At 43.0% G+C, this 25,220-nt stretch overlaps 1 protein-coding gene across 4 annotated transcripts; it reads right to left on the reverse strand.

Annotated features, from left to right (window-relative positions):
• Positions 1-1,401: 1,401 nt before the first annotated feature.
• mpz (myelin protein zero) lies at positions 1,402-19,677 on the reverse strand. 4 transcript variants are annotated; one of them, XR_008602911.1, is made up of 7 exons: positions 19,459-19,677; positions 17,943-18,109; positions 13,240-13,453; positions 12,285-12,414; positions 11,736-11,778; positions 4,789-4,989; positions 1,402-3,962 (listed from the first exon to the last, which is right to left on the reverse strand). XR_008602911.1 is itself a non-coding variant. In XM_023279318.3 (6 exons), exons 1-6 carry the CDS (start codon positions 19,502-19,504, stop codon positions 3,951-3,953), a joined length of 612 nt encoding a protein of 203 aa, XP_023135086.1. In that variant the 5' UTR covers positions 19,505-19,677; the 3' UTR covers positions 1,402-3,950. The 4 variants fall into 4 exon arrangements, 3 of the variants coding, with proteins under 3 accessions (XP_023135086.1, XP_035808309.1, XP_023135085.1); XM_023279318.3 differs by lacking the exon at positions 4,789-4,989; XM_035952416.2 differs by having other exon boundaries at positions 1,402-4,989.
• Positions 19,678-25,220: the final 5,543 nt, after the last annotated feature.

Raw genomic sequence — 25,220 nt, forward strand, 5'->3', positions numbered from 1 at the left:
TGCAGAATTTTTTTTCAAAATCCAATCATTTTATAGGGTGAAGAAGGTAAATAACCATGTGTGTAGAAACTGCATATCACACTGGGTTGTCAACTGGAAATGTAAACTCGACTTCATCCGTTGTCGATTACAGTTCTTGCAGGTCACAGCTGTCCATCAAAAGTCTCCTGGTGTTACTCATCATTTCCAAGAAGACGCCTGTATCCTCAGTGATTTTGACAAACAGAAAGAAAATAGGTGCAACTTTGTGCCAGTAAGAAGAAAATAGCAAAACATGAATCTGCAAAAAGTTGGAAGATACAGACAAAAAGTGCCGTCTGGTCTGCAGTGAAGATAAAACCATGTTTTAACCACAACATGTAGAAAACAACTCCAATAACACTTAAACAAGCTCCTTACATAATGGATATTTGGATGGCAGCCATGTGGAAATTGTTGACCAACATTTCTAACTCACTTGCAGTCTAAATGATTGGCTGAGAGTGATCTTCCTTCCCCAAACTCTACTCCACACAACTGGTCTGGCAGAAACTTAGTCAGCCAGATTGTAAAAAGAAGCTGCGGGCGACTAGTTTAAGGCTAAAATCTGGCTTAATCTGCACAGTTTAACTCCCAGGAAGAAAGCAAATCAAGCTATTTCCCAAAATTTTACAACAAAAAAAAAAATCCACCTTTGCATCTGTGTATACTTAAAAAAAATAGCATTGCATGACAATATTCCTCCATAAGCCGTTCGGTCAGGTGCTGCAGCTGAGCAGGTCAGGATGAATCAGCTTAAGGCTGTGGTTGTACTGTGTCTGAATATGAAGCAGAGCATTTTTGAAAAGGTTATGTATGCTCACTGAACCCCACCTGCACTTTCAGTCAGAAAAAATTAAGCCTTTATGAAAATTATACCTCATTTTGTCACCCTGTAAAATGTGAAAAGGTTGTAAATCATTGCCAAGCGTTTATTTCCAGTTCATCATCATTGCTTTTTGGTAGTTAAGTATCAAAGGGCATGACGAGAAGAAAACCATTTTAGTCCCAATCTGACACCATGGAGCAGAAAGTTTAATTCCAAAACTGAATTCCTTTTGGTGTTTAAAAGAAAAACACCTGGTGGTCATTGTTCTGCATTTAAAACCTCCAGATGACATCCCTTAAAATGCTCTTATTGTGTATGCAAAAGCCTTCAGATGGCTAATAAGGTCAATGCTATTCTATAATGAGTTTTACTCTCATGCCTGCCATCAGCCTATTCATATATTTCAAATGGTGGCCATCTCACTTTGGAGGGACTTTCTTCTTTTGAAACGTTCATGAAAGTGTGTCTTGGCAGAGATGTCCATGACAGATTTACACAATGCTTAGGACCCGGACATGGATGAAAAACAAACAGAAACTGGAAGCATTTTCAGCTGGGTTTACCTTGTCTTCTGTCGACAACAGCTGCGCTTTTATTTTTATTTCCGTTCTCTTTACAACATATTATACAGAGTCATCGAAAGTAGTTAGTGATGTCAAATTATCACAAGCATTAAAATAAATGTAAAAAAATGTAAGAAGCTCCAGTCATTTCAAATGAAGGGATGTTATCGTGCAACTATGACTAATACAGTTCAATATACCGTACATACAAACAAAACACTTTTAAAAGGCAACTTTTTAATGCTGTTTGTCTTATGTCAGGTGTCTGTGTGGCTTTTTTTGGCGGAAAAAGAAGAAAACATTCTAACTAATCCATCTGACTGGATAGTTAAACAGCGACTAGTGAAACAGATCTCCAGTTATAAAGTGTGGATTTTTTAGCACCTCCATTCCTGTTATGAATTTTAAAGGAACATTCAAGTCTACACTATCCACCCTGCATATCAAGCTCGCAGATCGCAATCCATTGTTGGCTCAGGGTTGGAGGGAAGGAGCACCTTTAAAAGAAAGCTCAAGGGGAAGAGCTGCCTCTATCTGTAGTGATACATATGGATTTTTGGCTGGGCTTAACACGCCAGATAAGTCTCTTCCTCCAAAGCTTTCTCCCACAGCAAGTGCCTTCCTCACCCGTTTATTTTTCTCCCCAGCCACGTTGTGCTGAATCTGAGACTAACTAAACCATTATCCAACCCCTCATCTTCTCTCTGACACTGCGCTACAACCTCGATTTCCCCTTCGTCTCGGGATAAAAACACAACCAAAGAGACGGCCACACAGTACCCTCCATAACACACAAGGTCAGAAATATAATAGCATATTCCATAGAATACAATTACATTTCTTTCCTGCCTTGATGAACATGTTCTCCATGTGTTCTCTTTTGCGCACATGTGAAAAAATATCTTCCAAAAAAACATTATTTGCTTTACTTAGGGTGACGTACTGCTTGTTTTCAATTTTTTTGCTTTATATCAAATCTCATCACTCTTTAACAAGACACACATATACATAAAACATGCATCGGATTTTTTTGCGACCGGAAAAGAGCTAGCTAGATTATAAGTTTCCGTTTGGCGTCTTCAGTGAGGACTAAAGGCGGATTTTCTGCCCATGTGTTTCTTTCCTCTGCCAGTTGGAGGCAGAGGAGAGTGTTTTGGCTTTCAAACCAGCAGAAACTAGACAGTAAAGGGCCGGAGAAGGACGGACGGACGGACGGAAGGAAGGAAGGCTGGCAAAGGGACATGCCTCAAGGGGAGGTGGCATTTGAAGGGCAAGCCAGAGGGCGTTCGTCGATCATTGGAGAAGACGGAGGGGAGGGGAGAGAGAGAGAGATGTCCGCCACCGAGTTTTGAGAAAAGAGAAGAAGGAGGAAGGACAGAAAAGAGAGAGGGGCATTGAGCTGTAGGCCTGGCAGTCAGATAAGGAGAGGCTTAAAGAGTGGAGTGGATTGTGTATAGGCCTTTTCTGTGGGGGAATAATGCAGTGCAGAGTGACTAGACGGCACGAAGAGGACGAGATAAATAGGAGACGTAAGAGACGGAGGGGGTGAAAATTGGGGAAGGAGATGATTCCCCAAGATGGGAGGAGAAGAGATGAACAACAGAGCAGTGGAGACAGCAGAGGAGGCAGTGAGGGAGATGTAGGGAGAGATATCTTGTTACCAGCACGAGCTAAAATAATTAGCCGAGGAAGAAACGTGCAAGCGGATTAACCGGACCTAAAATAACTCTGACAGCACAGAAGCTGCACCTTCTTCCCGGTAAGCTCCCTTTATGTCGGGCTCCTGAGGGCGCCCGCCAGCCCCTCGGAGGGCCGTGACGTCATTCCAGGTTCGTCAGTCGCCGGCCGTCGAGTCAACAGCGAACAGCCTCGTGCACAAACCAACCACCGCCAATACTCGCCCCTGCTCGCCTCTTCTTCTTCCCCCACTTCCCGTGCCGTCAGAAAAATGTGCAGCTGTTACAGTAAGCCCTGTACACTCTTATAGGGGCCAGAAATAGCACCCTTTAGCCAGGGCAGGGACACGGCGACAACCTCCATTAGCTCAAATGTGAGAGGATTGAATCACCCCTGAGCTCGAGGGCTTGAACCTCTATCTGCGCTGGCCGAGAGCAGGAATCATATTTCTCTCCCACCATCACTCTCCCTCTCTGTCGTCTCGCTTTCTTTTTTTCTCTATCTAAAGTCCAGAGTGCACTCACAGCTCTGCTCGCTGTGTGTGATTGAGTCATAAACATTACGGGGTTGAAAGATTCAGGGGACTCTAAACACAGAGGGATGTCTGTCGGGTTCCTCTTAAGGAAGTTATGTGCATAGTTAGGCCTTTAACAGTTTTACAGTTTGCCCAATGAGTGCATACAGGATCTCCGATGAGGCGTTGTAAAAATTATTTGACAATCTTGCCACTGATATAGTAGGGACTATTCTTATAGCCAGTGCTGTCTTGAAAGAGTAGAGATAATGGGGAATAATGGGGGTTGCATCAGGCTGGGCAGAAAAGGAGGGAGCAGACTAGAGGAGTGGAGGCAGTCATGGAGAAGTCAGACCTTTATCTATAGGAGGAAGAAGAGAAAGGGAAGGGAAGTGAGAAAGGAAGAGAAACAGGATAGAGCAGTTAGCATATAAATCACTTCTTTAATTTGAATTAACAAGAAAGTCAGGATATTCACAGTGAAAGGAGGAAGACAGGATAGGAGAAGGGGGGGGTGATGAAGATGAGAGTGAAGGAAGAAAGTTTTGACACGTCGCTGCCGAGAAAAAGCAAATTGGCTTGTCCCCGCAGCTGGGGATTCGCGATGCGTATCGGATGCACTTGGAGAAGGCTTTTTCGGCGGATAGGATCACAATAAAAGGGTACCAGAAAGGCAAAAACCCTGGGAGCCGCTTTTTAGATTTTGTTATCAAACCCAGCCGTCTTAAGGTCTCGCTTCAAATGGCATATCTTATGACCTGACAAAAGTACTCGGGGTGCCGGCTGGTGTAAGAGATTATCACGACATCTTAGATCTGGACCCATATAGCGACGTGTACACTCATCAGCCTGTGACAAGGGCAGATATGATTTGACTCATTTATTCAGGGGACTCAGGTTGGTGGTGGGCGTAAAGTAGCTTTGTGGTTTTAACTCTCCCACTATCTCCTCGGCAGACTTCCCTGATGCCCTCCCCCCACCCACCCCCGGCCTTCCTATTGTTTTAAAGTGAGCTGATTGGCAAGGCGGGAGAGGAGACTGAGCGGTTTGGACCTCCCTGGCCCTCCTCCTCCCTCGCCGCCAGGCCCCTCTTCCCCATTTCTGCGGGTCAGCTCCAGCTCAATGGTCATCAGAACCCTGCCCTCCTCCTCCCCGCCTCTTCCTCCAACCCTCTCTGTCTTCCTGACTATGGTTTGCTGCTGTTGCTGTTGCTGCTGCTGCTTGGGCTGGGCTGTCGCCACCGCCTGGCGAACGGGCTGGAGCAGCCAGTCGGCAAGCCCGCCCCAGCCCCTCCCCGAATCCTATTTCTTATCCTTGCGTGACTCCTGCTTCTTCTTTTCCGAGGCAGCCGCCTTCACCTTGGAGGGGTCGGCGGGAGGCACGGGGCCCTGTGGGGGAGGAGGGAGAGGGGGTCGGGGGGAGAACAGGGGAGGAGAGTCACTTCAGGAGGAAAGGCAGCAAGAGGAGGAAGGACGGAGGTTGGTGTTAGAGGTGAGAGGATGAGATGGGGTTAGAGCAGGATGGGTGGAGCTGTGTGAAGAGGAGAAAAGAGCACATTTAGGTGGACATGGAGGAGGAAAGGGTGAAACATGCAGAGAGAAAAAGAAGGGTGAGGAGGTAGCGAGACAGTCCTTTTAGGGGAGGGGGTAGCAAGTGAGAGGGGGCGGTGTCCAGAGCTGTAAGGGGGTGACAAAACAGGTAACCATGCGTTAGGATGGGACACAGTGGTAGAAAGGCTCCATACACCTGTGACAACTGAGTGACAATCGATCAATAACACACTCAAACACACACATATGCACACACTCAAACATGTGCTGCCAGACTAGGTTTTAACTGGCACTGGGCTGTTTTATAGCTTTGTATTTTACACAGACTGGGAGGATGTCCAACATCTCTAAATCTGGCCATGTTGAGAGACAAATTAGGTCTTGTGACAATTTAAAAAAGGTCCTCAGTGAGGATAAATCTGCAGGCAAATGTGTACACGTCTAAAATTAGTTGGAAGTTTATTCTTTGAGGTAATATTTCAGGTTGTAGCTTAAGCGGCCACCTGAAAATTGAAATAACCTCTGGCTCCAAAGAAAAATGCTCTGGCTTGTTTGTATTTCTTTAAACCAATCACAATCGCATTAGGGGGAGTCTAGCCCAGAATGCAGAAACCGAGTCCCCAAATTGGTGCCTTGGCAAAAGGAGGTGAGGACTGTCTTTAAAATGGCAAATTCACTGGGAAAAACTAGCAGGGTTGCCTTAGTCCACACAAACATCTGCTGCTACACTGGGTTTTAACTGGCAGTGGAGTAAATTTTGTCCTTGAATTTTACACATACTGGAATGATTTCCAATATCTTTAAATCTGGCTATGTTTAGAGATGAATTAGCTCTCAGTATCATTCTTATCATGACAAAGAAAATAGGTCCCAGTGTGGATGAGTCTGCAGGCAAATGTGTACAAATGTCTAAAATTAGTTGGAAGTTTAACCAACTAGATAATATTCCAGTTTGTGGTTTAAGCAGCTCGCTGAAAAATGTAAGTAAACTCTCTGGCGGCGCCTCGTCATCATTCTGTTAAAGAAGAAAAGAGACATGTTCTGGCTTGTTTGCATTTCTTTAAACCAATCACAGTCACATTAGTTGGAGTTAAGCCCAGGATATAGCAACTGTGTCCCCTCAAAATAGTACCTTGGAGAAAAGAGGTGAGTATTGTCTTTAAAATGGCTAATCAACTAGGAATAAACTAGCAGGGCTGCCTTACCCACACAAACACCTGCTGCTACACTGGGTTTTAACTGGCAGTGGAATAAATTTTGGCTCTGAATTTGACACACGCTGGGATTATGTCCAACATCTCTAAATCTGGCTGTGTTTCGAGACAAATTAGCTCTCATAACAATAAAAACAAGGTCCCCAGTGTGGATAAATCTGCAGGCAAATGTTAACAAATGTCTAAAATTTGTTGAAAGTTTATCCATCTAGGTAATATTTCAGGTTGCGGTTGAACAGCTGAAAAATGAAATAATCTCTGGCTGCACCTCATAATCATTCTGTTATAGGGGCAAAACTGGCTTGTTTGCATTTCTTTTGAACAATCACATTAGGTGGAGTTAAGCCCAGGATGCAGCAATTGTGCCCCCTCAAAATAGTGCCTCGGAGAAACATGGTGAGCGCTGTCTTTAAAATGTTAAAATGGCTAATTCATCTGGAAAAAAAAAAAAAAAAAACCCCAACCTTACTCCACACAAACATCTGCTATCTGGTCGGGTTATAACTGGCAGTGGAGTAAATTCTGGCTTTGAATTTTACACATACTGGAATGATGTCCAACATCTCTTTAATGTGGCCATGTTTAGAGAGAAATTAGCAAATTTGTTGGACGTTTTTTCGTCAGTGCAGTATTTCAGGTTGTGGTTGAAGTGGCTGAAAATTGAAGTTATAGCTGAAGTACTGTCTGGCTGCAACTCATTATCACTCGGCCAGAGGAAAAAAGAAAAATGCTATAGTTTGTTTGTATATCCCTAAACCAGTCACAATTGCATTGGGCGGAGCTAAGCCCAAGATGCAGCAGTTGTGTCCTCTCCAAATTGGGGTGTGAAAGAATCAAAGCATTTTCTTTGAAGCAGCTAAGTTCCCATTTTTTAAAAAAGGAGGGCAACCAAATTCTCTGCAAAATTTGACATTTTTTTGTGTGGTGACCTGCTTTGCTGAGGTTGTTGTTGTTTCCTGTAGCAAAGAGGATTTTGAAAATGATGACTTGTAGCTAGCAAAAGATGAAGCAAAAGCTGTGTGAGCTGCAAGGCCCAGTGCAGGTTTATTCACACAATTTACATCCAGTAAATCAAACTAATCCTTAAGTGTCAAAACTGTAGTTCCTTGAATGGACACTTGAGGCTGTCTCCAAAAGTGAGTAAATCCCCATAGACCTTCATGTTAAAATACCCAACTTTACAGCTGAAATAAAGTGACATAAAAATGGTTTTGGTCACAAAAGCTGATGTTCGAGTTTGTGATTACTGTAAGGAGGATGAACGTTTATATAATTCACCCATTTAAATTGTATTAAGGTTAAAAGTAATGCATAATTAAGGACATAGCTGCTTGGAGTGACAAGTGGGAGTTTACGTCTCACCTCAGCTCCACTTACGCGCCACCTCTTTGCTAATTTGTTTAAAAAAAAAAAAAAAAATAGAGACTCATGCCAGATGGAGCCTCAAAACTTTTCAGGAAACCTATGGATGACATCCATCTTTATATAAAAGCCACGGTTAAATATAATTTTATTGACTATACTTCAGTGTTCAGTTAGGACTTGCAACTCAATGAAATAAAGTCATTTAAATACTGTTGAAAAAGTGGTTGTGCAGTTACATAAAAAATGCTTAATTGTTTTTGAATTATTCAAAACGAACCTTTTTTCATATTTGAAATCAAGTTACTCTCGCTCCCAAGTTTATTTCTGAACCTTAGATTTAGTGTCATACTAATGATTATGCTATTCTTATTCAAATTCTGTTTTGCTTGTGGGGTCTGTTTTTTTTCTTATTTCTTTAAAATGTGTGCATAAATTGTCCAAATGAATAAATTGTGAAAATGCAATTTATATTAGCATGTGTCTCTTGAAGGTTAGGCTCTTGACTTTAAATTATGTTCAGCCAAATTTAAGACACATGTTATTTAACCTGCAAACTCAACAAATTCATGCACACTGGGCATCTGGAACACCATTCGACTTAGTGGCAGCAGCTGCTTGAAGGCACAATATCACATTTAGAAAAGGCAACTCAGGGACAGAGTGCCAACTGGTAATTAAATATTTGTGAAGTATATAACTGAGCTATTAAATAAATCATTTAAGTGTGCAGGGAACCAAATAAATAAATCTTTAAGAGTGTTTTGCTGTAGCTGTGGTTAGGGATAGACCTGCTTGACAGTCTTTACAATGTTGTTGTTTTTTTAAAACAAAGGTCAACATCAGCATCAAATATTCATTTAACATCTACTTATATAATTCAGCCATTCACTCCCACTCATTCTGTACATTGTCTTTGCAATGCCTACCAACAAACCCATGAAGAAATCTATTTAAAAAAAAAAGAGGAGGAGAAGTGAAGTTGAGGACAACAAATCCACCAGAAAGAACTGGAGCAAGTAGAGAAAAGGTCAAAGCAATACTTAACTTTACACTAGCTGCATTCCAGTGCATTAACCTATGAGTTAACCTATTGAAAAGCACCACAAGTGTGTGATAATGGCCTGCCGGAGCCTAATGAAACTTCACTCATATGTAATGGTTTGCATGTTTAATGCTCTTGCACAGCTTGAACCAGAGGCCTGTTGTAGTGTTATGGAGAGCAGACAGAGTGAACAGGACAGCATGCTGGATCTGAGGCGTGCAGACTGAAATACTTCAGCTATAATACATCAGGTTAGTCAACAGTGGAAAGCACACTAGAGGCTGTTTCTACCCACTGAAGCTTCCACTAATAATGCCCCACTGATTGCATTAGAAAAATTTATCATCTTTAATTATGCACTGTGAGAAGGCAGACAGCATTGTGAGGCTGCAGCTAATGCCCGGCTCAACGGGGAAGCTGTGTGGGCCATCCGCCATCATTACCTTCGATCATGCTTACATTCCCTCATACATCATTGCATTGTTTACCATTATGCGTCCCACGACAGGGCTCGAGTTTGTGCTGCAACGCTTTGCAGAGCTCCCACGCTAACGGCAGACCTCGCTTCGCAAACCAGCCAGCTTAGGCAGAATGCAGAACCCAATCCTAGTTACAGGGGCTGCACACACTTCAAAAGGAAATGTGGGTACAGTGGCAAAATAAGAGGGACTGGCAGGGAGGCAGATAGGTAGGTAAGTGGCTGTGTCACCTGCTGCATACTAAAGAGAGTAGGTGACAGGTGAGGAGGGAGATTGAGAGGTAGATGAGGAGTGAGAGGTAGTGATTTTCTGTCCGGAACCAAAGCTGATCAGAGTCCAGAATACCTAAAGAGAGAGACTTAGGAAATGGAGTAAAAGATGGGAAGAGGAGGGAGTTAGAGATAGATAGATGCTTCTCATGGTCAGCTAAGAAGTCATGGAGAGGAGGGAGGAGGGAGGAGGATGCGACTGAAGAGAGGGATAAGAGGAATCTGAATGAGAGGGAGAGAGTGGGAGTGGAGTGGAGTCAGGGAGGAGGCGAACTGGGGGGGGGGGTGGAAAGAAGGATGGGTGGGTTTGTGAGTGTGTGCGAGCACCGATCGATACCAAGTTTACTCAATTATCATTCCAGTACAGAGTGTGTGTGTGTTCAACTGCTGTGATCTCTCATATGTGTGTGTGTCTGTGTGTGTGTGTGTGTGTGTGTGTGTGTGTGGCTGCAGGGTAAAGTCCTCTTCCACAACTCCACCTAATGGGGAATAGCACAAACCACAGGGTTCCTTTGTCTCTCTCCGTCTCGCTCCCTCCCTCACCCGCCGCCTCTTGGAGATTTGCAGTGCAAGCCCAGCAAACAGAGGAGCAACGAAGATGGCGAGGCTGATACAAAATTGTGTTGTGTCAGCACAGCCTCCTAATAAGGGCTATTTGATCAAACAACCACTTATGAGTGCGCTGTAAAAATAAAAAATAAAAATAAAAATCCCACGGGTCCTTCTCAGTGTGTGTGAGGCAGCTACAAGAAAAAGGAAGCAGCTCGAAAATAAATAAAAATAAGTGAGTGTGGGATCAGATGGAATAGCTGTTTTTTTTTTGGGCTATATATTTTTCCTCCAAAGCAGACACTTGCTGGAGAGTAACTGTAAATGACAACGTTGTCAAATATTTCAGTGTCCTTTTGGCGGCGAGTTATTTATTCATATATGCACTGTCACCCGCCGCAGGCACTTGAGAGCAACTGACTGCAGCTCAAGAATAACCTGACAATCACACAACAGCAGAAAGGAAAAGAAGAAGACAGAGTGAGGAAAAGAGGGGCTCCGGGGAGATGAGAATGAGTGCACTTGTTTGAGGTATAGCAGGATGCCCTCGTAGGTTTACGCCACCGGGGCAAGATGGCGCACTCCTGAGCATTGTGGTTAGCTTCCACCTGCGGCTAAAATGACTCGCCGGCACAGTAACACCTTTGATCTCCTGTTTCGGATCTTTACGTTTTTGATTGCAGGAAAAAATCCTTTGACTTGCCTTTTTTGTGTCATTATCGGCATGCAGAGCGTAGAGTCAATTACAATACTCCCCCGCAACCATCCAGCCCCACAGAGTAATCAAACAGAACTTGCCCCAGTGCCTTGTATTCACTAAAGAATACAAGCCACCATAATGTCTGATTAATCCACCACTTGAGGCTATCATACTCCCATGAGGAATAGAAGGGAGTGGGAAAAAAAACTCCAAATCCTTGGCGTGCAGCAGCGTAAAAACCACTGATAACAGCCCAGACCATAATAGGCCCGGTGATTTTCATTAGACTCCCAGTGAGCAAAATCAGCAGCTCCTGTCTCTCTTCCCACTGTGAGCAAATCAGTCCCATTCAGTACAGCAACAGTATTAGTGCCCTAACCTGGCCTCGGCCATTTCACAGTCTCTGGTTTGATTTTTGCCCCGTGGCTGTTTACCGGCGCTGTGCTGTTCGGCCACCCCGAAGGAGCCGAGGGAGTAGTGAGAGCCACGAGGGAAGAGGTGGGACTGGATTGAAAGCCCCTCTCAGAATTTTAACAGTGTGAACACTGTTATTAGTGTTTGTGGCGCAGAGTTTGAATGACATGTTATTCTGCTGCTGATATGTCGCTGCGAGGAGGAGCCGGCTAAGTGCGAGGGCACACTGGAGCTGCTTGGACTGGCATCGGGGGAATGCGATTATGAAACTGTGCCGTTCTGCGCTGTCATGTTGGATGTGTGCTATTGTGTGGCAGCGCTGCAACAGAGTGGATGAATATTTCCTCTAACAACATGTTTCCTGAGCTCCAAACACTGAATGCTATTGTAGTCTCTCCAAAAGGACGCCCTTCCACTATTAGCGCCTTGGATATGACAGTGAAACAATCTGTTGCATTTGATGTTGTCGTGGCGGAGTGTGCGAGGAGAAGAGGAGGAAGAGGAGGACGAAGAGGAGAGGGGTTGTGGAGGAAGGAGGAGGAGGAAACTTGCCTGTCTCTGCTGTGATCCCTCTTTCTTTTTCTTGCCATGTTTGCTGGAGGGGACAAAAGAAAGACAATGTCAGGATGTCGAATCTATCTCTCCCTCCAGTGGTCACAGGGCAGCATTGCCTGGCAGCTATCATAAAGAGAACATCAGCGTAATCTACTGGTCCTGTCTCAAATGCAGCCCCCAGGTGCGAGATGTGTTAAGATCTCATAAGATTGGAAAGAGCGAGACGATGGATCCATCATCTTCATGATCTGGAGGATTATCCACTCAGAGAAACCTTCCCCCTACTTTTAATCATGTCGCTTGGGACCTACGCTGTGCTGTTTGTAGATTACATCTAAATGGGGGGGATCATTATCTGTCTCTTTCCAGCCGACTAACTTAAAATCTACACCTCCCCTGCACCTGACCAAATCAAATCGTGGCCACAGCAGCTACGCCAGCTTGGCCATGCAGGTGTCGGTGCCAGGGATGGGCTCCGGCTTCAGCTCCAGCCCCTGGCAGAGACCCGACTGGCAGAGAGCCGCCGACCACGGGCCGGGCACTGACCTGACGCTGAGGCTGAAGACGCGACGCGCCACCAGGAACCTCATCAGGTAGTAGATGACCACAATGAGCACCAGCAGGCCCAGCACCACTCCAATGATGGCTCCTGTGATCACGCCAGCCTGGATGGGCACTGATGGCGGGGAAAAAGGAGAGGAGGTAGAGTGAGAACAATGCAGAGAATATGAGCATGAAAACAAGGAAGGAAGTGACAGGTAGAGATCGGAGAAAAGTACAAAGAAAGAGAAACAGTCAACAAAGATGCTGTCATATGAGAGAGGAAATGTGCCTGACAGAGAGAGAGAGAAAGGAAAACAAAGCTGGAAAGAAAGGGAATAAAAGATGAAACTAGAGCAGAAAAAGGAAAGTAAAAGGTAAAATAAAGGTTGAATTAAAGATGAAGGAGCGCAGTAGAGGTAGAGAGGGAGATGAAGAGACGGCCAGATAAGGAAGAAGAAGGGTGAGATCAGGGAAAGAGTCGTGGAGGGAGAAAGTGGGAGACGGTGGAAAAGAAATGGGAGGAGAGGACGATGGGGTGGGGGAGAAAGAAGAGGCAGAGATAGCAATCTCAAATGGAGAAAGAGATAAAATTGTAATTGATTTCATTTAACGGGAGGTGCAAGGAATTCTAAATGAGACAGTGCGACGACTTGTCTGAATACAGCACTCGCTTTAGTCTGATGCACAGCGAAAATTGAGATTAATTTCAGAGTTTGGAATGATTATAACAACAATTGAGAACAGTTGGCTTCCGATGGAGGAAAAAAACCCACCAAAATGTGCCATATGGGCTCAGTGGAAAGCTAATGAGCAGACACAGATGTAAGACAATGCAGGCATTACGACTGTACGTACAGAAGAATTTGATTTGCTGTCGAAAACCCAACCAATCCCCACCTCCCAGCCCCCCCAGCCCCCGCCCCATTCTCAGGAATAGAAGCGTCCCCTCCCAGCCCACCTTTCTCAAACACCAGCAGGCGGACGCTGGACGGTCTTCCCACAATGTCAGGGGGGTTCTTGGCATCACAGGTGAAGGTGCCGTTGTCGGTGAACTCCAGGTTTTTGAGCAGGATGGAGCCGTCGCGGCGACCAGGGTTCCCCACAAACTCCAGCCTGTCCCTGAATGGACCCTTGTTGTCGACGTAGGCAACACCGCCGGTATAGTGGAAGATCTGTGAAAGAGAAAGCGGTAAAGATGCCACTATGACGACGTGTTCACTCCCAAAAATGAATGCTGCTGCGGTTATCAGTATTTTGCATTCAAGGCTAATTTTGCTACCGTTCTGTGTAGCAGCTGCAGTTTCATTCATATTTCATAATCATGTATGATACTCAGGTCAAGTGCAACAAGTAGAGCTGGGTTTGGTGCTTTTTAGCACTGAAAACTGAAACCTGTCAAGTATCAAAATCTGAGCATATTTGCAACCTTACTTGCTTGCTATTTCACAAAAAAAATTCTGATTTAAACTCTCAATACCTAATTTTATTTTGTATTTGTTGGCACCGGAAGCGAACTGCAAAAGCTCTAGAATGTAATCGATGAAAGTTTGCAGTGGAACATTAGCATTCTTTGGAGCTGCATTTTAAGAAATCCACCACATAAAACTCTTTTATTTCCCTTTGGTATTTAAAACTGCTGTTCCTTGAATGGCCACTTGAGACTGGCTCAAAAAGTGAGTCAATCCCCATAGACTCCCATTAAAATGGCCAACTTTACAGGGGAAGAGAACATGTTTACATCCTAAAACAAAAAACTGTTTTGGTCTCTATAATTTACTTCCCCTTTTATGACAACTGTGCAGGGGTTAATATTTTATATAATTCTTCCATTTAAATTGCACTAATGCCTAAAGTTATGCATAATTAAGGCACTCAATCACAAATTTTTGGACATTTGTGAACACTGCGAGCAAGCTGCAAATACTCTATAACATAGTAGAAGAAAGTTTTTACCATACATGGATGTGGTGCAGCATTAGTGTTCATTTGGAGTTGCATTTTTAATATATCCACTCTGTAAAACGGTATTATTCCCCCTTACTGAAAAATAAAGCCAGTGTAAACTGCTAAAAACTGCAGTTCCTTGAATGTCCACGTGAGGCTGGCTACAAAAGTTAGTCAGTCCCCATATACTCTCATGTTAAAATGGTCAACTTTACAGTAGAAGAAAGTATGTTTATATCCTTAAACAATATACAATTTTGGTCTCTATAGTTAATTTCTCCTATTTGGACAAGTGTGAAACAGGGGAAATCTTATGTAATTCCTCCTTTTACATTGCATTAAGGCCTAAAGTTATGCATAATTGAGGCCCTCAGTGACTAATTTTCTTTACATTTGTGGGCACTGCAAGCAAGCTGCAAAAACTCTATAGCATAAGTAAAGAGAGTTTTTAGCACACATGGGCATGGTGCAACATTAGCATTCATTTGGAGCTGCATTTTTAATAAATCCACCCCATAAAACTCTAACATTTCTCTTTATTAAAGAATAAGGTCAATGCAAAGTGCCAATAACTGCAGCTCCTCAAATGGCCACTTGAGGCTGACTCCAAAAATGAGTCAATCCCCATAGACTCCCATTAAAATGGCCAAGTTTACAGTAGAAGAAAACATGTTTAAAGCCTAAAAGAAAAAAACTGTTTTGGTCTCTATAGTTTATTTCCCCTTTTATGACAACTGTGTAGGCAGTAATATTTTATATAATTCCTCCATTTAAATTGCATTAATGCCTAAACTTATTCATAATTAAGGCCCTCAAAGACATTTGTGGGCACTGCGAGCAAGCTGCAAACACTAACATAGTCAGAGAAGGTTTTTAACACACATGAATGTGGTTCAACATGAGCCTTCATTTGGAGTTGCAATTTTAATACATCCACCCTATAAAGCTCTATTATTCCTTGAATGGCCATTTGAGGCAAAGGTGAGCCAACACCATAGACTCCTATGTTAAAATGGCCAACTTTACAGTAGAAGAAAACATGTTTACAGCCCAAAACAAAAGCAGTTTTGTTTCTATAGCTAATACTACTTTTGTAACAGATGTACATGGGGTAAATCTTTACATATTTCACCCGCTGAAGTTATATTAAGGCATGAAGTTATGCATGATCATTTTTAGATTAGTTAGGAGGTAGGAGGAGTAAGACACTGACAAGATAATAATGACCAGAGACACTAAACTCACCTTTTTCAGAAAACCTGAGTGAAGTCACAGAGGGGTTTGTCCATCTTTATCTACTTTATCTGTCTTTTGTCTCCACCAACTTCTGAGGGAAATGGTTTCTGATATTTTAGTTTCTCAAACTAAGCTGTCCAAAAAAATTTTTGGTGTTGCTATTTGACACTAGTATTGAACAAACCATAACCACACCTACTGACTTGACTTTTAAAATAATGACAGCCAATAAATGTACCATCATCAAGAATCTCTTTTTTTTTTTTTTTTTTTTTTTAATATGGTGTGTATTGATTTTGGGAGAAGCTTGGGAGATGCCCAAGACTCCACAAGGTCAAAGTCAGATTTACTTAAAATGTGTCAGTGCACATCCATACATGAAGATTTGAGGCCTGCGGTTGCCACAAGCAAGTCATTCCTGAGTTACAGAGGACATTTCACATGATGTGAATGTGTCACATATCAAATACAACATTTTAAAAGGACAAATGCACCATGAAAACAGATAGACATATGAAACTGTAAATCTGTCCAGGCAGGGAGAGAAATGAGTGACAGAAGATAAGTGAAGGAGAAAAAAAGAAAAGAGAAGTGGAATCTACTTTCAAAGTAAGGGCACTGCGGGAGACAGATGAAGGCGAAGGAGGTGAGGGGAGGACATAATGAGAGAGGAGGGGAGGGACAAAGAAGGCAGAGGCTGTGGAGGAGGAGATTAAGGGAGGTGGACAGAGGGAGGCACAGTCAGGACGGTGAGATAGAGAGATTCCAGAGATGGCAGGACGATAAGGGCTGGGAGAGTGAAATTAAAGAGCATGAGGCAGGTGAGGCAGCAGGGGGAAGATTAGGAGGCAAACTTTCCTCCACCTAATACATGCTTTGGAGTAAACCAGCATTATTTGTGCACATTGACCTTTTAAACATGTATTTGTCTGGTTAAACCGGGATTCATTTTAGGATGAATCATGCTCCTTTATTGCTCCACAAATCACTAAAACCTAATGAATTTGTTCATCCTGAAAATAATCAGGCATTTTTAAAATACATCCTGAGATTAAATCTACACAACCCATGTTCTGTAATTGTTTATGTGAGTTTTTATTGAACTCGCTGAACCCCACAACTTGCAGGCATGTCTGAAAGGCATGTAATCTTTTTAAAAAAATCATCAACATGACACCATTTATCACAGCTAGAAACTTTGAAAACGGAAAGAATTGTGAATTTTCAGCTTTCCCAGAGCACTTGAACTAATCATGCCGAATATTAAGTTTGATATTTATAAAAATAAATTTAAAAACTTTTTCTACACATCTCATCTAAAGAATTGCAAGAATAAATAATTTGGTCTAACCAGATTCTGTTTAAAAAAAAAAAAAGAGAAAAAAAAAACTAAAAATTATGTGTTTCTTGGTGCAAATGGAAAATTTTGACTGGCTCTGATGTGACCAACAGTTAAGTGACAAAAATTCTGAGAGTTTTCAGTTGAACCGTGGCAGAGCAGATGGGAGACAAAAATGGAAATAAATCAAAAATAAAAACAGCAAAGTATGTATGTTATACAGTGTTACTGTTTTTCCAGTATTGGTAGCACATGCAGCCACTTGGAAAAATGTTGTACATGCTGATTCTAAATTTTATTTTAAAGTCTTGTAAAACAAATAAAGAAATTGTTGCATTTTTTCCTCTTTTCTCTGATTTGAAGACTTTTAGCTATGGCTGTTCTGTTTCTATAGAGGTGCAGGACTTTATATTGAAGCTTAAAACTGAGCCAGCAGTGACTATAAATGTGCCAACAGGTGCAAAAAACACCCAGAAGATCCATTTGGTTGGAAGTTTAAAGAGCTCCTCTGTCCAGAAATCAAAGCACGTGATCATCAGAAAGCCACACCCTCCTCCCTCTGACTAAATTTCTGTTAGTCCTCGTGCCTGGTAGCGGCGGCGAAAACAAAAAAGTCTTTTTAGTGAGAGACATAGCCATTGTTGATGATTCTAGATTTCTGTCCGGTCCATATTATCTTCTTAATTGTTTATTGTTGAATGTGAGAGAAAGTTAAGTTTAAGTGGGAGGACAAAACATAAGAATGTCTTTCAGGCAAGTGGAGAGAAAAGTGAAGAGGAGGCTAATCTGCTGCAGCCCAACATTGGTGGTTTACATAAAAATATCTGGCTCCGTTTTGCTGCCAAATGCTGCATTATTTCAACAATGAGTTGCTATCTTCGACTGTCTGCTGTTTGACTCTGGACAGGGAGTGTGCAGAGGGTTTATCAGAGCATTGTTTAGTTTTTTTTTTTTTACTGCTGCAGCTGAAAACAGCACTGATGAGAACGATAACAGTAAATCAAAACAGCAACTCCGCAGGCAGAAATACAAATATGTTAGCACTCTTTGTAGAGCTTACATGATACTCTTAAGAAGTGCAGCTTGGACGTGGCTAATGTTTGGTTGCTTTTTAGTCTTGTGTGTGTGAATTTGGATATTACAGAGATGCTGTCCCGGGAGCCATCGGGTCTGTACGTCCAGGAGAAGGTGACGTCCTCCGAGGTCCAGCGCCAAGAGAAGAAGGAGCAGGACAGCCGGATGTCGGAGCCCAACAGGGCATGGCGCTCCCAGCCGGTGTAAATCACGATAGCCTGGGACTGCTCAGGCACTGGGAGGAAGAAATCAGGCGTAGGAATTTAACAGACAAACACACACATGCATTTACACAACAAGAAGCAAAGTCTGAGCACAGCTGAGTGCATGTTTGTGTGCAAACAAGTCTATAAGAAGGCAGAAAAACAAACTAATCTGATTTAAAAGCATTGTACAGACATTCATTAAAGAGCTGCATTTCAACTCTATCTTTTCTCCTTGAATATCCACTAAATAAATTTCAAAAAGCATGCAGACACCGATAAAATGCAGATTTAGTGGTGTGAAATCTGCCATCGACTCTTGTGCACTCTGTAAATATTTGGATTATTACTGGAATATCGGTGCGAGTCTCCAAGTCAAAGGGGGCATCATTTTCTCTATTAATATGGATTACGTTGGCCTAATCATGTGCGCTGTTTGTGCTTGAATAATATTTAATGATTGATGTTAATTTGGTGTTGGCTGCAGAATCAATATTTTACTTCCCTCTAAATGCACTCAGAAACTCAAATGACTACAGAAAGTCCCTCGAGAGCTGCACAGTGCCACTGCTGCTGCTAGTCGACAGTATCACTCCTTATTGTTCACTTTCAGGTGGACCGTCGTGACTCACAGCATCCTCACAGCTACGATGCCCCTGAGAGCATTTTAACACCCGGAGAGTAAAGTTCTCACTGCAAGCATCCTTGAGAGATAGCCCATCTCCCGCAAATAAAAAAAAACACAACAACTTCTCAATGAAATCACGTCTGACATTTTTAATTAAAATTCTGACAAAAAATCTGCAGATATCTGACAGGTTGGAGCAGAGAAATAGAGAGAGAGAGAGAGAGAGCCATCTAACTCAGCCAACACTCTGCTTTGAAGTCATAATATTAGCGCTGTTTAACTTTGCAAGCTTGGAAACACCTGCTTCATGAGAGCAGCACAGAAGGACAGTGCTGGGTCATTTACTATAATGTAACAGATGCAACAAAAAAAGGAGCTACAGGTGTAGTAGTGGCCTTTTAGATAAAATCAATGCAGCAACTGGCCTGATAGCAATTAAAATGCTTTGGTTTGGTAGTAATCCACTGTGAAGGGAGATATTATTACTACTACAAGATGAATTCATTGCCAAAGCTATTAACCCTTTTCTTTAGTTTTCAGGTAAGCAATCAAGGAGAAAACAGAATTAAAAAAAACACTCTTCTTCCAATCCTTGTTTAGCTTTTAACCTCACATCAGTGGAGAGATAATTTCTACATCTTCATTTTCAATAAAATACAAATCAGTGTGAGCTTCCTTTGAGAACTCATCCATAAAAAAAGAAAAGAAAAGAAAGTTAAAAGAAGATTTATTCTTTCGTTTTTTTTGTATTACCTATTCCCAGGAGGACAACCGACGCCAGCGCCAAAAACGTCAGCATGGTTTCTGGCTTCTACGGAGCTCCCAAAAGACTGAACGCCACCGGCCTGACAGGAGCCTGTCGAGGAAGAGTCCCGCTGTGGAGGGAGGAGAAAGAAAGAAAGAAAGGAAGAAGAAGAGAGTGGAGGGATGCAGCAGGATGCCAGGACGGAGGGGCTTCAAAACAGGACAACAACAGAAAACCCACTGTCCCCTGGTTTATACCCAACCACACCCCTCACCGAGGCCCGGCCCGGCCCATTCCTCCTCTCCTCCATCCCACCACACACCACCTCCTGCAGCTTCTCTCCATTTTTTTCCCCCCCTCTTTACTTTTGCAAATTAGCTCCCATTGTCTTTTGAAGAGGCACCTGTTGTACAGTAGCTGGTGAATTCATTGTCGTGCAGCTCTGGGCGAATGCTCAGAGCTGCACTCTGATGAATGCGACATGTGAGATTAAATCTGTGATTGAGCTGTGAGGAGATGCTAATTAGCACTTAGCATGTGGCACAGGCCAGTAATGTATGATGTGGAATTATGACCATCTGCAGCAGCGCTCTGTGTGCACATATGTAGATTATCACATGGGTAGTTTGTGTTTACAGTGAGGGAGGAGGGGGGATCCTGCAGCGAGGTCAGTCCAGTCCTCTCTCCTCCATCCCCACATCTCACCCCTCCGTTCTCCTCTCGTTGCACTTTCAACCGGGTCTCAGCGAACAAAGCCCAGACTCTTTGCCCTCCGTCCTCCCTCATCTCCAGATTCCTGCCGTTTGCTGACGTCTAGCACTTTGAGACAATGGGGAGAGGGGGGGACAGGGCCTGACTGGTGTTTGCCCATCTGTCAATGGCGCTTTCTTCCTCTCAGTTTTTCTTTTTCTTTCCACAGACAAAGCTGCGCATTCACAAAGTGCAGGCGCCCACTCCTCGCCGTTCCAGTAAGGCAGACGGCGAGCGAGTGGGGAGAGACCTGCTATATATAGATAAGTTGACGCGAGGACAGGACAAGATGCACAAGACTAGAGAGAAAATGAGAAAGTAAGCAACGGTGTGAATGAGTCGATACGCTGGAGTGAATTTCTGCAAAAGTCACATTTCTGGAGGCCCCATTCCATCATTTTGTCACACGTTATAAATATGCATTCATTTAGCCGCTGGCATAGGAATAGTGAATACATGCACAAATTAATGGTCTGCAGATCCCTTCTAGCTTCTGCAAACACACAAGCTGGGATGCATTTACACTCAATGTGAAGTGTAAATCATACAAATCTCAATTTGGCTCCTCCTACCTCTCACTGAAATGCATATACAGTGAGAGTGGCACTACAACCACTTCCCTTTTAGCTATATTATCGAGCCTACTTATCCGAGATTTTCTGGGCTAAAAATCAAGCACCTCCTTCGCGAGGTAGCTCTTGGCCGAGACGGGAGCAAAAGCATTAAGCAACGGATCCGACTTGTGCTTACGTTTTGAGGCCGAATTCTCGCCACTTGTCACAAAATGCAGCCGTTCATTCATCTTAGCACCTCAAATACCCGGCTGACGGATCAGCTGAACAAAATGGACCATCTGCCAACTTGTTGGCGCCATCAACTGTCTAAGCTTTGGCTTGGATGTCTAAATCGCGACATCCTTAACAATTACGGCAGATCCTGCCTTCGGGGCCCCCAGAGAAACAGGGGGATTCTTTATGAGTCTGGCAGGTGCAGAACGTGGCAAGCGCCCAAACTCGTCAGCACCAAGTGATGGTGGCAACAGCGGTGGTGGCGGCTGAGCTTGGCAGGCAGAAACTGTATCACATATAGCGCGAAGGCCCCCATTCCTTTAGCTGGCAGTGATATAGCACACTAATGTAGGAGAGGGAGAGCTTATCTGCTGCTAAATTATACAGAGAGGTAGAGGAGAGAGGAGGAACAGATACAGGAAAACTCGATCTGAAGAGCCATTTAGAAATTTTTTCGCGAAATTATACATGAGTCCTCAGCTGCAGTTTAGTGATATTGAGGTGGACAAGGCTTCATATCAATTGGTGTTATTAGAGATGACTGAATACGCAGAGTACCGCAGGCTGCAGCCGCCGTTAGAACGAAACCATCTCCACTGTCTGCCCGTGTAACTCATCAAGCTTGTTTTCGGCGAAGGGACACGTCATTAGACACCCGTAGAAATTTACGGAGCATATTTTCTTGTGATTTTTGTAATTTTCTTTGACGTAGAATTATTTCCAATGGAGGGAGAAAAAGAACATGCGAAGCACACTTTGAAAGGACCAGGGATAATCAGAGTCTGGGAAAGCATCCCGAGCTGGAGATGTTAGGGACTCTTGTCAACTCTATCCATATCTAATTTTTCTGCAATGTTGAGTATGTTTGTCACAGCTGAGTGCAGCTCTGGCTCACAAGGCAGTGCTGGCAGATGTGGTCTTTTTTTTTTTTTTTTGAATTGTGGAAGAGGGGAGCCTCTGTGAATGGAGAGCTGCTTGAGGGTTTCTCGACGGTCAAGATAAGCGGACAAAAGAGAGCTGGATGGTTCACGCCAAGGTCATAAGACTAATGAACGTCGACAATGATCCAATGGAGTGTACTGCCATCTCGAGCACAAGCCTCTCCCAGTGTGGGGGAACAACAACCAACCGTCGTCGTAAAGTGGCTTCATAAAAACAACTAGATCGGCTCACGGTTTTCGCTGCAGGGGCTGAATTATCAAGCGAAACATTTCCATAACCAAATATGGCAAATGAGCCATGGCAAGCAATTGGCCAGAAAACTGTCAAAAGTTAGGGCTAGAAGGCAGGATTAAATATAAATACAGCAGCTTTATGCCATCTAGGTTTCCAAATCGGATGCAGGTTAGCAGCCCACCGACTAAAAACAGGCCTACATGAAAATATGGGACTATAAAGTGTCTGTGAGTGATTTCCAACCTGAGATAAATGCATCCCAGGGAGGTACATCTGTGGTTCCTTTGGAAAAAGTGTAAACAAAGGAAAAGAATGATTCAGATTCCTCAAAGTACCCAACTTTTGCTTTGATAACAGCTTTGCACACTCCCCCATCCTCAGCTTCACGAGGTCGTCACCCGCAGCGCTTCCAACAGTGCTGAAGGAGTTCCAGCGTACGCCGAGTACATGTTTGGCTGCTTTTCCTTTCGCTCTGCACTCCAGCTCATCTCAGCTGGGTTCAGGTTGGATAATTTGTGGAGGCCAGGTCATCTGATGCAGCACTCCATCACTGCAGCTCTCGGTCATACAGCGCTCACAGAGCCTGGAGGTGTGTTTAGCCGAGAAACTATTCACGGTATCACTCGAGCTCAAACCAGAAGGGATGGCGAGTCGTTGCAGGACGTTGAGGTAGAAACGCTGGTTAAGTGGAATAAATCTGCAGCAGTGTCACCATCATGGCTCCTCCTTCGTGCTTCATGGTGGGAAATACACATGTAAACACCATCCGTTAACTGTCTCCACATTTCACAGAGACACAGCGGTTACATCCAAGAACATCAAGTTTGAACTCCTCAAGCCAAAGCCTAGATTTCCACTGGGCTTGTGTTTCTTGGCGCTTTAGTAACGATTTCCTTGTAAAAATTCCACCACGAAGGTCTGACTAACACAGACTCTTCCTTACAGATGGTGTTGAGATGTGTCTCCTCAGCTGCAGAAGAACACTTTTGTCTTCCTTTTCATTACAGTGTTTTATAGAAGAAATTTTCAAAGCTCTTGAAATTCAACACTGATACAGCCAAATTGGATGAGTAGTATGTTGGTTTTCTAAAATATGGAGAATAACTGTAAAATCTGCTGTTTTTTTTAAGCTAAAAATAAGAGTGACCAGTCTGCTGTAAAAATTGAGTGAACTGAACAAAAAATGTTAAATGACAAAAATTAGACACCGAGGAAGAATGAGACATAAAACAACAGAAAGAGTACAAAGAGAGACAAACAAAACAACATAAAACAGGACACAAAACAACAAAAGCAAGAGATAAAACAACACAAGACAAAAAATGACACATACAAGACAGAAAATGACACAAATCGACACAAGCAAGATAGAAAATGAGACAAACCAGGAACAAAATAACAAAAATTAGACAAACAACACATTTAACAACACAAAGCAAGTCAAAGGAGAGACAAGACTACAAAAATGAAACACATCAACACAAGTGAGATAAAAAAAGGAAACATTTTACAAAAAAACGAGACAAAATGAAGATGAAATGAGATGCAAAAATGAGACACAAAATAACATAAATGAGATTTAAAAAAAAGACAAACAGGTGCAAAACGAGAAACAACAAGAAGTTTGCCTTTTGACATGTGGATAATGTTATGAAAGGGTCTATTTTAACTCATGGTCATGGTCTTTTCCTAAACCTAACCAGGGACTTTGATGTCTAAACTTAACCAAATGAAAATGAAAATGAACAGTAAGTGAAAGTGAGACTTCAGCCACAAAACAAAACTGAAAAAATACTGGTCCAAAAAAGTCATGATTCATGATTCTTCTAGGTCTAAATCCTTACAAAGCTGTTTTAAACTGGAAAAACTCTTTGGTATCAAAAATTGATTCATGTGGACCTTCGCCAAAAGACACCTTGTACATATTTGTCAGATATCAGCAATTTTGCCAAAAATGGTCGTATTTGTTACCCTGGGAATGACAATAGGTTAAAATAACAATCTCTGCAGTGGCTTTAAATACTATCATCATATTTAGTCATCTGTACCATGTGATTGTGTAGAAACCAGCTTGTAACCAAGCAGAGGAGGTGAAAAAGCAAGCAAGATATAAGGAACAATAATGGTGAAAAACAATGAATAAATGATAGATAAATGGTGAAAAGGCTCAAATTAACAGATACATTGTTAAAATAAATGTTGTTTTTTGGGCTGCTGGGTGCACATCTACCTAATTTGGAAACCAGTGATTTAGAGGACAGTTATCTGCACTGACCTGATGACATTTAATAGCTTGTTGTAAGAAATGTGGTTGTTTGTGAACACAGTAACAATTGTCTTTTGAGATCTTAGCATCCTTGGAGAAATGACAGCATCAGTCACCCGTAAATGATATATGTTTGCATTGAAGTGACACAGATCTCCAGCAGCAGAACAGATTATAACTCTTGTCCACTGAGAGCGAAGGATGACAGAGTGTGATGCTGTTATAGAGTCATAAAATCCACGGAGGAAGGAGGCGTCAACAAAACGTCTGACTTTGACATGGGACACCACAGTTTGCTTCCCATCAATGTTGGATTCGGTTCTCCTTAACCGCGTAGTTTTTGTCACACAGATAATCAAATGTATTCATTTGTGATGGAGAATGAGATCAGAAAACACTTGTGTCGCGCTGGAAGGTGATTACAAACAATAATTTGTGGTTTAATTTGCAGGGCTCGTTGGGGCAGTGGAACGCAACTGGCATCAGTTAAAGTGAGCTGATGGAGTGTCCTCATGAGTCACACAGCGAACACAATCCTGCACTGTCTGTTGTGTTAAGGACCTGATACCCTGTGAGGAGGACGAGGGAAATCGTATAAAGGGCTCAAAAAAAAGAGAGAGAGGGGGCCTGACATCATCAAATTCGAAAGGTTACTGGCCAACGCTCGGCGCTCCTGCTCAAGAAAAACACTATTGATATTCTGTGGGTTCGGCCGAGGACAAAGGCAGCGCCTGTCCCTCCCTCTCTCCCTCATGGCCTGGCATGGCAGAGATGTCACAGAGAGCACCGA

This window comes from Amphiprion ocellaris, chromosome 10 (genome assembly GCF_022539595.1).
Source record: "Amphiprion ocellaris isolate individual 3 ecotype Okinawa chromosome 10, ASM2253959v1, whole genome shotgun sequence".
Taxonomy (NCBI): Eukaryota; Metazoa; Chordata; class Actinopteri; family Pomacentridae; genus Amphiprion; species Amphiprion ocellaris.

Bases quoted from the DNA above. Each gene is read 5' to 3' on its own strand.
- mpz (XM_035952416.2), bottom strand. From the start codon at position 19,504: ATGCTGACGTTTTTGGCGCTGGCGTCGGTTGTCCTCCTGGGAATAG. The intron at 18,110-19,458 runs GTAATACAAAAA...TCTTCCTCCCAG, and splicing joins GGTTGTCCTCCTGGGAATAG to TGCCTGAGCAGTCCCAGGCT. The intron at 13,454-17,942 runs GTAATATCCAAA...TCTCTTTCACAG, and splicing joins GCTCCCGGGACAGCATCTCT to ATCTTCCACTATACCGGCGG.